This window comes from Microcaecilia unicolor, chromosome 9 (genome assembly GCF_901765095.1).
Source record: "Microcaecilia unicolor chromosome 9, aMicUni1.1, whole genome shotgun sequence".
In the NCBI taxonomy this organism is placed as follows: Eukaryota; Metazoa; Chordata; class Amphibia; order Gymnophiona; family Siphonopidae; genus Microcaecilia; species Microcaecilia unicolor.
The window spans coordinates 72,285,181-72,299,270 of record NC_044039.1 but is presented as its reverse complement, the minus strand read 5'-3'; the positions used below and the strand labels follow the sequence as shown (position 1 = coordinate 72,299,270).

The window sequence follows — 14,090 nt, the reverse complement described above, 5'->3', positions numbered from 1 at the left end:
AATGTGCATCACTTTGCAGCTGCTGCTGCTGTTGTTACACAGGATTGATTGATTGATTGATTTTAGGTCATTTATAGTAACATAGTATAGTAGCGGCCGGTCCATCCAGTCTGCCACAACAAGATACTCATATTTGCTGCTTTTTGTGTATACCCTACTTTGATTTGTACCTGTGCTCTTCAGGGCACAGACCGTATAAGTCTGCCCAGTACTATCCCCGCCTCCCAACCACCAGTCCCGCCTCCCACCACCGGCTCTGGCACAGACCGTATAAGTCTGCCCAGCACTATCCCCGCCTCCCAACCACCAGCCCCGCCTCCCGATCTTGACTAAGCTCCTGAGGATCCATTCCTTCGGCACAGGATTCTTTTATGCTTATCCCACGCATGTTTGAATTCCGTTACCGTTTTCATTTCCACCACCTCCCGCGGGAGGGCATTCCAAGCATCCACTACTCCTCCATGAAAAAACTTCCTGACATTTTTCTTGAGTCTGCCCCCCTTCAATCTCATTTCATGTCCTCTCGTTCTACCGCCTTCACATCTCTGGAAAAGGTTCATTTGCGGATTAATACCTTTCAAATATTTGAACGTCTGTATCATATCACCCCTGTTTCTCCTTTCCTCCAGAGTATACATGTTCAGGTCCGCAAGTCTCTCCTCATACGTCTTGTAACACAAATCCCATACCATTCTCGTAGCTTTCCTTTGCACCGCTTCAATTCTTTTTACATCCTTAACAAGATACGGCCTCCAAAACTGAACACTATACTCCAGGTGGGCCTCACCAACGACTTATACAGGGGCATCAACACCCCCTTTCTTCTGCTGGTCACACCTCTCTCTATACAGCCTAACAACCTTCTAGCTACGGCCACCGCCTTGTCACACTGTTTCGTCGCCTTCAAATCCTCAGATACTATCACCCCAAGATCCCTCTCTCCGCCCGTACCTATCAGACTCTCGCCGCCTAACACATACGTCTTCCGTGGATTTCTATTCCCTAAGTGCATCACTTTGCATTTCTTCGCATTGAATTTTAATTGCCAAACCTTAGACCATTCTTCTAGCTTCCTCAGATCCTTTTTCATGTTTTCCACTCCCTCCCGGGTGTCCACTCTGTTACAGATCTTAGTATCATCCGCAAATAGGCAAACTTTACCTTCTAACCCTTCGGCAATGTCACTCACAAATATATTGAACAGAATCGGCCCCAGCACCGATCCCTGAGGCACTCCACTACTCACCTTTCCCTCCTCCGAGCAAATTCCATTCACCAGCACCCTCTGGCGTTTGTACGTCAACCAGTTCCTAATCCAGTTCACCACTTCAGGTCCTATCTTCAGCCCCTCCAGTTTATTTAAGAGCCTCCTGTGGGGAACCGTGTCAAAAGCTTTGCTGAAATCTAAGTAGATTACGTCCATAGCGCGTCCCTGATTCAGTTCTCCTGTCACCCAATCAAAGGACTCAATGAGATTCGTTTGGCACGATTTCCCTTTCGTAAAACCATGTTGTCTCGGATCTTGCAACTTATTGGCTTCCAGGAAATTCACTATCCTTTCCTTCAGCATCACTTCCATTACTTTTCCAATAACCGAAGTGAGGCTTACCGGCCTGTAGTTTCCAGCTTCTTCCCTATCACCACTTTTGTGAAGAGGGACCACCTCTGCCGTTCTCCAATCCCTCGGAACCTTTCCCGTCTGCAAGGATATATTAAACAAATCTTTAAGAGGACCCGCCAAAACTTCTCTGAGCTCCCTCAATATCCTGGGGTGGATCCCGTCCGGTCTCATGGCTTTGTCCACCTTTAGCTTTTCAAGTTGTTGATACACACTTTCTTACGTGAACGGTGCTCTATCCACTTCATTCTCAATTGTACTATTTCCAGTCCATCGCGGTCCTTCTCCAGGATTTTCCTCTGTGAAAACAGAACAAAAGTATCTATTTAGCAAATTTGCTTTTTCTTCATCATTTTCCACATAGCGGTTCGCAGTATCTTTTAGTCTCACAATTCCCTTTTTAGTCATTCTCCTTTATACCCCGCTTTTTGCCGCAGTCTTTGTTTTTCCATAGAGCTGATTGGATGATGACTACCAAAGTTTCCTCATGCCCTATCACAATCATATGATATCTGTCATCCCCCCTCCAAATCTCAGCTAGGTTTCTCAGTTGTTTTCAAGTTTCCTTTGAAAATCAAAAACAGAGGCCTCCACTGTGCTATGTTGTTCTTTTGTTTGTTTCCAAACCTTGCTGTCCAAATCAGAGTACTTTTTTTTTTTTCAAAACAGTCATTTGCTTTCACTGTGGCTATTTTTCCAAACAATATGGCCTAGAAAAATAAGTCCCCAGGGGATTTAAAATTGCACCAGTACAACAGGATCATACTTATACAGATATGCAATAACTGATGCCTGCAATGGTTAGAACCTAGTTTAAAACTTTAGCTTTTTCTGAAGTGCTACATGCCTCTGGAAAAGGAAGATGGAATGATTACACAACACAGAAAACTTCAGCAAGTGGCTCAAAATCTGATGGACTTCACGGAAGTGTAATTGAATATGCTGAGCTGTTTTTCCTGCATCGGCAGTGGATTACAATTGTAGCAGAAGCCTTGCTTTCATTCTCTTTGAGCTTAATATTCGTATATCTATATATCACAAGACTCCTGAAGAAGGTGTCTGTAGCGCTGAAACATGGCTGTGTTGAGTCGAGTGTATATTTAAATAAAGAGATTGTTCCTAACCTACGTCGCCTATGTCAGCTATCGTTGTCTAGGGTTGGTCCCGGGGTCCAGTTCACAGAGGCAGTGGGTTCCCAAAGAATACGCAATCCACACGGATTTGGATATATAAAGTATATTATATTTGCAGATATGTATAGGTTCACAGCATTTAGTACAGGTAACTGGTATGGGCCTGTATCTGTGTGTGTTTAAGGAAGAGAGAGAAAGAAGTAGTGCATGCAGAGCCCGGTGTGCTCTGCTTGCAGGGAGAGAGGGCAGAGATGCCCCCGGACAGAGAGCAGTGCCCTGGACAGAGAAAGGGGAGAGCAGTAGACCCCAAGCTAAGCTCTGTGCTGTGCTGCACAGAGAAAGACAGAGAGAGAGAGAGCTGTAGTGAGCTCTGCTTTATACCTAATAAGAACTGAGGGGAACAGGAGCAGAGAGAGATCAAAAACTTCTCTCTTTCCCAGTTATTTCCTTTACAGAACTCCAAGACTTTCTGAAGTCAGAAAAGGTGACAACTTTCACAGGTTGTCCTGTTTGAAATCCCTAGTGATGGAGCCTCTATGTCTGGCTTTGGTTGCTCTGAAGCCCTGGTTTTAGATACATAGGAGGATGGGGTAAAACATGGAAAAATAAAAGGCTATACTATAGCCTTTTGCTGTGGCCCAAAAGAGATCACCCTTGAGATATTCAAACTATATATTTCTCTGTGAATAGACAGAATAATGCCGCCACTGTTGATAGGATCCTCAGGAGCCTGGGACGTGGAACAGCCTTCTCTAGCATGATAGCTTATTCTTTTCGCCAATATGGAACTCACTATCCGTCCCACTTTGATGACATCATGTGAATAGGGTATTGCTGTAGCGGGCAGGACGGGAGGGAACACAGGTGGGCAATGAGTTCCAGTGGTGGACAGCGGTTAAGGGGAGGGGGAAAAGATTAGGAAGGGACAGGGCAAGGAAGAGGATGTGGACAGGGGCCATAAGTAGTGATTGCGGTGTAACAGGTGTAAGTGTAGTGACTGAGGTGAGAAGTAGATAGATAGAGCGGAGAGCTGGAGGCTTGGAATTGGAGGGATAGATGGACTGGAGAGTAAGTCAATGGCTGACAAGTTAGCATGCAGGCAAGTGAGGCAGTGGCTGCCAAGCTTGCAGGTGGGCTGGTGCAAGCTGGTGCGGATGGACAGGGATGAGCAGGGAGAGGCTGGGGGCAGGTAAGTCAGTGGCTGACAAGTTAGCAGGTAGGCAAGTAAATCAGTGGGTGACAAGCTAGCAGGCGGGTTGGGGCATGCTGGATCCGATGGACAGGAATGAGCAGGGAGATGCTGGAGAGCAGGTAAGACAAGGACTGACAAGTTAGCAGGCAGGCAAGTAAGTCAATGGCTGACAAGCTAGCAGGCGGGCTGGAACGAGCAGGGAGAAGCTGGAGCAAGCAGGCTGGAGCAGATGGACTGAAACAAGCAGGAGAAGCTGGTTCAGGTGGATTGGAACATGCTGGAGCAGATGTACTGGAGCGGGCAGGCTGGAGCAGGTGTACTGGAATAAGCAGGGAGAAGCTGGTTCAGGCAGACTGGAGCAGGTGTACTGGCACAAGCAAGGAGAAGCTGGTTCAGGCGGACTGGAACACGCTGGAGCAGATGTACTGGAGTAGGCAGGCTGGAGCAGGTGTACCGGAGCAAGTAGGCTGGAGCAGATGGGCTGGAACAAGCAGGGAGAAGCCTGACTGGAACACTGGAGCAAGCAGGGGAAGCTGGATCGGCGGACTGGAACAAGCTGGGATCGGGCGGACTGGAAAATTTATTTGAAAGCTTCCCATATCTAGATTTAAATACCATAAAATAAAAATTGAACATCACTAAAACAGCTTTTAGTGATGTTCAATTTTTATTTCATGATATTTAAATCTAGATATGGGAAGCTGCTAGAAACAAGCAGTTATCCCTGTATTTTGTGCTCATTTTTCTGCACTACAATACAGATGTAGAAATTTCAGTGAGAATATCCTGTTTCTTGATCTTAACTGTTCATCTGTTTCTGTAATCTGCCTTTGGGAAGCCTAGTGTTATAAAGATGGGATATATTGAAATTAAATGGAAATAGAATTAAACTCTCTTTCCATTGGGGCACATGGAATCACATCTGCATCTGATGTCTGTTTTGGTCACTTGGTGGCCCTTTATTAACATCTCTGCATGAATACAGATTTAATGACACAGATTTAAAATGTAGAACAAATTAGTACTCTAATCGATGAAACCAATACTTCCTCTGTGTACATCCATATGCTGCACAAGCCAGCATGTTTGAAAATGAGATTAAATAAAAATGCTACCAACAATAAAGAACGACAACAAGGACGTAGCAGCTCATAGGTTTGCTTGCTTTGTTTTGAATGTACTAGATGATGGCTGCGTGGGGAAAGGTGAAACATAGACTAACTTAATTGGCTTCAACTTTTTGATGTCATCATCCCATCTCCTGTTTTCTTCAACCTTCTTGATGTCAGACTTGATGGGATTGGAAGGAGGCAAGGGAAACAAGGAGGAGATACCAGACCTTTGGAGGGGGGACAAGGGGAGGAATGAGGAGATGCTGGATCCAGGGAGTGGGAAGGAGCAGGAGATTGATGGGACTGGGAGGAGTGGTGAGCAGAGGGAAGAAGCTATAGATGGATGGGACTGGGAGAGGTGGGGCAGAGGGAAGGTGTGGGAGAGGGGAAGAAGCAGGATGTGAAAATAGAGATATAAGAAGAAGGGCAAGAAAAGGGGATGATGTGGGGAAAGGTTGAGAAATAATGTGAATGACTTGGAAGACTGGAAGAGGATAAGAGGCATTGAAAGAGATTTAGGTACTGGTGAGGGAGGAGAAGGAGATGAGTTTCTGAAGGGAGTTGAGTTAGGGTAGAAAGAGGTTAAAAAGATGGTGAAAGAGAAGCTATTGGCATGGGGTATAGGGTAACAGACAGAAGAGTGACCTTGGAGGCAAGGGAGGGAAGGAGACATGGATGGAGCTGTGGACCGATAGGGTGATGAGATGCAGTGCTACTACTACAACTATTTAGCATTCTATAGCGCTGCAAAGGCATACGCAGTGCTGCACAAACATAGAAGAAAGACAAGTCCGTGCTCAACAGCTTAACAATCTAATAGTGGAGTGTAGATGATGACAGAGAGTGAGTACAGAGGATGGGAATTGGGAACTAGTGAAGTGGGTGAAAGATGGGAGAGGAACTTAGGAGACTGGGTAAGGGAGAGATAGAGGGGGGAACGGGAGTGCTGGAAAGGGAATGAGAGGGAGATGGTCAAAGCCAGTAGGTAGATGGATACTAAGGACTAAAGAGTGAGAGAAAAGTGTGTGTGTGTGGGGGTGGGGGGGGGGAACATAAAATGAAAGATCTGTGGCAGGACAGATGCAGAGAAGGACAGGAAGAAGACAGACGAAGAGCAAAGAAATGGGAAAAGCCAACCTGGAAAAGAATTTAGAAGACGGACACATGAAAAGTGGAAAAGAGACTGGGACCAGCTCAACTAGAAGAATAGAATGCTCCGACAACAAAGGTAGAAAACAAAACATTCTTTTTATTTAATGCTTTTTAAGGACTAAGATGTGCCTGCTTTGTGAAATGTACATTTTTTTTTGTATTGTATTTTGCAGAGGTACAGGAGGAAATACATTTCTGTTTCTCTTTTACCAGTATTGCACTGCTTACAGAGTATGGCTTCTTGAAGAGATCTATATTTCATTTTTGTGGGAAAGTTTTTTGTGGTTCCCTATTTTTGTATCACATGAGGGTCTGTCCATGTTCTGCAAATGTGAACTGAGGTGCCAGATCTGCTAGTGTGTATTGTTTTATGTAGGAATGTGTAACAGTCCAGCATGTTCATTTTCTAGTAGAAGGTATATTGGTGCTCTAGGTGGGTTAGGGCTCTTGTGTGTTAAGTTTCTGTATAGATTTTGAGTGTCTTTTTGTAGGGTTTTGTGTTATTTCATAAAGTGTCTGGCCTTATTGTTTTTGATATTCTGGCTTCATATTCAGCATTTTAGTCTGGTGTGTTGTGTGTGTTTTAATAGCCTTAACGGACTATGTATGAGATGTACATATGGCAAATGTGCCAAGCTACACCCTTTGCCCCCCCCCAAATGAAACAGTCAAACTATGCTCATGTCTGGCGCCTATTTTACAAAAGTCTGCACCCCCAGACATCAAAACCTAGCTACTACGCCTCTGCGCAGGAACTAAACAAAACTTTGAAAAGCTTCCTACATTGAGAGACGCCGTATACCGGCTAACAATCAGAGCTGTCATTAGGGTCCTGTGCTCAGGCTCTGATAGGAAAATCTGTTGCTGCAGTCCCTTACCCCCAAGCCCCTCCCGAGGCTGAGCCCGAGCACCCCCCCCCCCCAACCATGACAAAATCCTCAGGGTCCAGCGGCCCACCAACCCTCCCCCCACTTAATTTAACACTGGCCCTGGTGGACTAGTGTAATCTCTCACCCCAACCTCCTCCACATACCTTGTATAGTAAGAGGCAGGCCTATTCTCAACCGCCTCTTGGCCCACCCACTGCAAAATGGTGGCGCTCAGCCCTTGCCCGGTGCATCCCGGGATGCACTGGGAGGCCCTAAGTATCATATAAGGAAAAAAAACTCCTTACATGGTACATTGGCCCCTCCCAGTGCATCCCAGGATGCACTGGGCAGGGGCAGGGCACTGCCATTTTGCAGCACATGGGCCCAGAGGCAGGAGGGAGTAGGCCTTCCTCTTGCCTCTGACTAGCATGGTATGTGGAGGGTGTGTGGGTGGAAATACACTAAACCACCAGGGCCAGTGTTAAATTTGGGAGGGGGGGGCAGTGTGCCCACTGGACCACCAGCATATTTTTTTCAGAGGGGGGGAGGTCAATGGGGACCACTGAACACCTCCAAGAAGTTTTTATGGTTTTTTTTTGGGGGGGGGGGGGGGTCAGGATGGTCCACCAGATTCCTCAGGAAGCTTTCGAGCTTGGGGAATTTGGTGGGGGGGGGGGAGAGATAGGAACACATTGTTATGATAAAATTAAAAGTGGAATTTACAAGAACAATAAAGTGTTGCAAATTTGGAAACCCAGTTGCTTGATTTATATGGTTTTTTAAACTTTGGAATGATTTAATCTCTCCTCTGCAACCTTGCTTAAGAATGGACTGCTCTGATTCTGAGACAAAATTAATACACTTCCCAGGTCTAATGACACAGGACAAGAAGTCCCAGTTCAGGTTTGTGATTTTCATTCTCAGGATGGTCAACATACACCAGTTGATAGATATTGGTCAGTTTTTTTCTGGCGTTTCTGAAACTCTGATAGCCTCTTTGCTATCTACATTTTTATCTTCTTGTCCTTTAGATCCATGTGCATCTATGTTGTTTAGCAAGCTGCCCTCTGATGCTTTACTGTGGATTTCTACTTTTATAAATCATGGTTTACATTGTGTTTTTTTCCTCTCCCTCTATGGGTAAGATTATTCTTGCTCCATTTAGTAAATCTTCAATCTCTAGACCCAGTTTGCCATAAACTATAGGCCTACTGCTAACATTCCATACTGATGAGTTTTCTATTATGCAGCCTTTTCACTATGGCTTTAGGCCATTTCACAGCACTGAATCCCTACTTTTAGCCTTAAATACCAAGGTACTGTTTATTCTCAACAAGGGAGGAAAAGCAGTGCTTCTGCAGTGCAATCTATAAGCGGCTTTCGATATGGTGGATTATGTTTTATTGGTCTTATTGATGTGATTAGGGTAGAGGGAACTGTGCTAAAATGGTCTCAGAGCTTTCTTCAAATCCATTCATATGCAGTGAAGGTACGAGGTAATCTTTCTCAATTTTGGTCTTCTAAATGTGGTGTCCCTCAAGGATCACCATTGTCCCCTGTGATTTTCAATATTTTTATGAGTACTCTTAGTTCAGTGGTACTGGATAAGGGTGAATATCAATATTCTTATGCAAACGATATACTTATCCTTCAGGAGATGAAGACAGACCCATGTTTTAGTCTCTCAAACATCAATTCTTGTATTTATAAGATTCACACATGGGCTGATCGGTTGATGCTTAATTCTTCTAAAAGTTGAGGCTCCTGTGGTTTGGAACACCAGTTCCATCTTTTCCTTCTTCTGTCTCACTCGAGGGAAATATCTCTCTTCCTTTTGAAGGAATCTCAAAAGTTCTGGGATTTTGGATTCTCTTCTTACTTTTCATCCTCAAGTAAATAATGTTGTACAAAAGTATTTTTTTCAAATTGAGGCAATTAAGATCTGTGCGGGCACTTTTTGAACAGCAGCATTTTGCAATTCTGACTCAATATATTGTCATATCTGGACTACTGCAACTCATTGTAAGCTGGCATTTCATTGGGCTTGCAAAAAAGATTACATTAGTCCAGAACATGGCTACCCGAATGATCTTTCAGAAATCTAGATTTGATCATATTTCACTGCTTCTGAGTGCTGGTTCCTAGTTAACAGAATAGACTTTAAAATTTCATGCTTTGTGTTTAAAACTTTTCATGAGGATATTCTTGAAGATTTTTTCATAATTGTATCTTTTACCAATGGTAAACTTCCTGGTAGATGTTCAAGAAATTTTAAGTTTATGTTTCCTCCCTTTAAAGGTTTTTGATTAAAGAGAATGTTGGAGAACTCCTTTCCTTATAAGGCGGCTTCAACTTGGAATACTTTTCCTGATGTTATTGCATTTGCTGACTCATATTTTATATTTAGAACATGCTTAAAGACTTTGGAGTCCTTTTACTAAGGTGTGCTGAAAAATGGCCTGCGGTAGTGTAAACGCGTGTTTTGGGTTTGCGCAGAATAACTTTTCAGCGCACCTACAAAAAATGTCTTTTTAAAATTTTTGCCAAAAATGGACGTGCGGCAAAATGAAAATTGCCACGCGTCCATTTTGGGTCTGAGACCTTACCGCAAGCCATTGGCCTAGCGGTAATGTCACATGGTAACTGGGCGGTAATGGTTTACATGCGTCAAATGCGGCTTAGTAAAAGGGCCCCTTTGTATTTCACTGATACCTGAATGTTGCTGAGTTCTTTCTATTCTTTCTGGTTCTTTAGGTATTATATCTCTAGTCTATTTCTTTTGTAAACCACTTTAGAACCATTTTTATAAGACTAATGAATAGAATAGAACAGAATCCCACTACACAGTTAGTTAAGTTTAGGGTGAAGTTACTTTTTCTTTTACATGGGTGATATTAGTGTTGGATAACAATTCTTAAATAGTTTTTAATATTATGTCATTTATTTGTTCCCTTTAATATTACATTTTGTTTAAAGATCAGAAACCATTCAATGTGACATATATTAGGGGGAAAACAGGATGGGGAAACTTTTTTAAATCACTGTGTACACCAGCAGGAGTACAATGGGAAAAGGGAGTGGGCAGGGTGTGGGGTTGAGCCACAGAAAACTCATATGACACTATATGCCTTTGAATTATAAAGTAAACAACGTTTTAAAGCAGCACAATAACCAAAAAACATAGATATTTTAACTGATAAATGAACTATTTAATTCCAGTGGAGATACTAAGGGGCCCTTTTACTAAGGTGAGCCAAAAAATGGCCTGCGCTGAGACCTTACCACCACCGATTGACTTAGCAGTAAGTCTTACATGTTAACCGAGCAGTAATTGTCAGCACGTGTAAGCTGCCGATTACCGTCAGGTAAGGGCCACATGGTAGAAAATTTCTACCGCGTTTTTGGATGCGCGTCAAAAATGAAATTACTGCCTGGGGCACATGATAGCTGGGTGGTAGTTCTAATTTGATGCAAGTTGTATGCGCATATGCGCCTACGTGCCTTAGTAAAAGGGCCCCTAAGTTTTCAATAGCCCTATGATTAATTAAAACATGGATATTGTCATAATGATCCTTACCAGCACTTAATGCAAGGAGTGACCCAGTTGTGAAGATAGGGAGGCTGGGAAGTCGGGTCTTTTAGTTAAAATCTGATTGTACTATGTCATGTGTTGCAGAGTACCAAACCCTGATATACTAAAGTATAAATATAACATTACAGAAGACTGCACACGCAAGATTTCTAAAACAGGGCCACAGTTATAATAAAAGGCACATACATTTTATTATAAATTAATGTATTAATAAGAGAAAAGAAACTAGGCAAACAAATGAAATATGAAGCTACAGAGCCATGAAAATAGGCAAATATTGATTCCTCTAGCTCACAGAGTAACATTAAAAAGACAGGACATTTGTTCTTTTCCTACTGAACCCTCTTAAAAAAACAACTGCTATTTTTAAACAGGCTTTTCAGTACTGAGTCCTATTAAATAAGGATTTTTATATTTTGTCTACAATGCACTGTGCAATTTTTTCTTAGGTGACAAAGAAAGATTTTCTCTTGCACTGTATGAGCCAGCCAGTGCAGCCCTGATTCCTGTTTATAATCCATCATTAGGCACCAGAATGAGAAAAATATTGTTCTTGGGAGAAAGTCATCACATTGGACCAAACATATTCAACACGAGCAGAAATTTGAGTCATGTGTGATGAGTGATAGTAAGGGATTCAGTTTCCCTCTTTCTGGCTCTCTAATCTTTCACCTGCCACCATCTCATCTGAAATATGGCTTTAGGGGTTTGCAACCTGTGCAGTCACAGAAGGGTATCACCAACAAAAAGCACTCCATGCCTTCTTCCACCTCCCATCTATGGAATGCACCAATTGCTGTGGATAACAGGACACTGCCAGTGCTAAAGCCATCACTGCAGGATCCCCAACTCCATTGCCTTCTGTCATGCTCCTCCCCCACACACCTCCTTCCAATCTCATGTTCTCTCTCTCCACCTCAACCTCACCATTTCTCTTATCCCTCATCTTTCATGCTTTGTCCCACAGCGAAATTATGCTTTTAATTATCCCCCCTCATGCCCGCTCTCCCCTATCATAATCACTCCCTCTTTGGCTTGTTCTTGTCTCCCTTATTCACTAAATTTTGCACAAGAAAACTTCAGCAGCACTGTCTCCATGGCATGCTTCCCCTTTAGCTGTATACATGTTCATTTAATTGGAAGTACATTTGGTAAGGGAAATAGGAAGAGGTCAGGTGGGTGAAAGAGAGAGAGAGAGAGAGAGAGAGAGAGAGAGAGAGAGAGAACACCTTTGCCAACTGCCCTGGTCCTTCAGCTGAGCTTTTGCAGCTAGTGGGATTGACTCCTCCAGTTTCTCCAGGTCACTTTTCTTCAGTCAATAGCAGGCTGAATCTGTTTTGATGATTCACTGAATCCTTTTTTAAGGCTGACCACATACCACTTGTGGCATACCCTGACCCCACTGCTACATGCTAAGGGTATCTACTGTCTGCACAATGGAGGTTCCACAATGGCTTTGACAAATAAGAATGACAAACCTTAAACATTCAGAAGTTATATTTTCTTTTCTGTATCCTCACACAATCCAAGCCAATTAAAAAAAAGTCCCACAGTACAACATTGCTTCATCTATATAACGCAGTTCCTTCATACATAATTATAAAATACCGAGGTTTTGGTTTTTTTTTTACCAAAACATATATAAAGTTCAAATGATTATTCTGTACATTTTGTTCTTTGTTATAAAGTAAACATTGTAGTAAATTGTTCATAAAGCAATTTTTAAATACAGCCCCTTTTTTGTTTTTATTCAGACTCCTCTTCCAGAACACTATAAAGAGATGTAAAATGTAGATAAGCATACAACAGAGGAAGGAAGAGGCACTTTTGATTGGCTGGTTATTTTAAAGATTTTCCTTATTCTGTGTGTGTACGTTCAAGCCACTAGGTGGCACTGTTGTCAAAGATATCCAGTGAACCTGCAACAGGCACTTGACAGCAAAGTCCCAGAGTAGTGCCACTGATCTGCTATGACATCAAGATTGGCTTCTGTCGCACCTCTAGAATATCTAGACAAAGAAACAAAATCTGTCAGTGAAAGCATGCATTTTCCATTAAATTATTTCTCTTAAATGAATCTTTAAGCCATATTGCTAGTATCTGAAGACTGCAGTTACCAGTCCAGTTGCATAAAAACAGAATGCGACAGCAGAGAAGGACTAAGATGTAATTGGTTTCCTTTTCCAGTGCCGCAGATCAGGGCTGCCCAACTTTCACACTTGAGGGATCACTTTGTCTTTAAAAAATTAGTTTAACTCAAAATTTGCAACTTTATTCAAATTAAATAATTTATTACATTTATAAATTAGTTTCCCAATTTTGCTTATATCTGCACAATTTTTTGAGGCTTTTTGTGTACATGGAGAAAAGAGATCTCAAATATCAATACAGGGAGATGAAGAAAGGAAGGCTAGTTTCAGGATCTAGGGGCTTCTTGTCTGGTCCTGCCCCTCCCCACCCCTTTACATGCCTTTCTCTCTTACCGTCTAACCATGCATGCTTGTTTCTCGGATACAGAGTTCCCTTCATGTCTCTCCGACATGAAAGCCTATCCCCCAGTCAGCCATTCCTCCTAACCATATATTCTCCAGCCTGCAAACCAAGCCCATTGGTCAGCTAGTTGGTTCATCGGCCCCACAGTTTACATTAGTCAGCTAGTTGGTTCATCGGCCCCACAGTTTACATTAGTCAGCTCGTTGGTTAGACAGCCCCACAGTTTATCGTTCTCCTCAACCTGTTAGCCTTTTCAGCAAACCTCCCCCCCCCCCCCAAACCCAGCAAGCCAGTCCCTTCCCACCTTGCTCCACTCTAGTTATTTATTCCAGAATAGCTGACGGTGGTACTGTGCACCACCTCCACTGAAAGGGTGTTCTATATATCTTTGTGAAAAGCCTTTTTCTCCGAGGACAAGCAGGCTGCTTGTTCTCACTGATGGTGACGTCCACGGCAGCCCCTCCAATCGGAATCTTCACTAGCAAAATCCTTTGCTAGCCCTCGCGCGCAGATGCGCACCGCGCATGCGCGGCCGTCTTCCCGCCCGAACCGGCTCGTGCCGGCCAGTCTTCTTTTGTCCGCGCTCGGTACGGTCGTGTTTCGCTGTTCGCGCCCCGAAAGTTGACCTCGCGCGTCGTTTTTGGACTTCGCTTAAAAAAATAAATAAATAAATAAAAAAGTGTGTCGGAAGGAGACCTTTTCGGTCTGCTCCCCTTCCCGTATTTCTAGTTTTGCCCCGGTAAGTTTTCTTTCGTCGTCGGGGTAGGCCCTATTTAGGCCTCGGTTCGAAGTTTTTCTTCTCCCTTGTTTTCTGGTGCCATTTTCGCCATTTCGAATTTTGACCTCGCCGGCGCAATTTTTCCGCCCATGACATCAAAGTCTTCCAGCGGCTTCAAGAAGTGCACCCAGTGCGCCCGGGTAATCTCGCT

At 43.4% G+C, this 14,090-nt stretch overlaps 1 protein-coding gene across 2 annotated transcripts in view; it reads right to left on the bottom strand.

Annotated features, from left to right (window-relative positions):
* Positions 1-10,842: 10,842 nt before the first annotated feature.
* KIAA0930 (KIAA0930 ortholog) overlaps positions 10,843-14,090 on the bottom strand; it is a 434,726-nt gene continuing 431,478 nt past the window's right edge. For both annotated transcript variants that reach the window (XM_030213831.1, XM_030213830.1), the window contains one exon: positions 10,843-12,677. In XM_030213831.1, the coding sequence (XP_030069691.1) occupies positions 12,637-12,677 (41 nt within the window). In that variant the 3' untranslated portion in view covers positions 10,843-12,636. The remainder of the gene's footprint in view (positions 12,678-14,090) is intronic.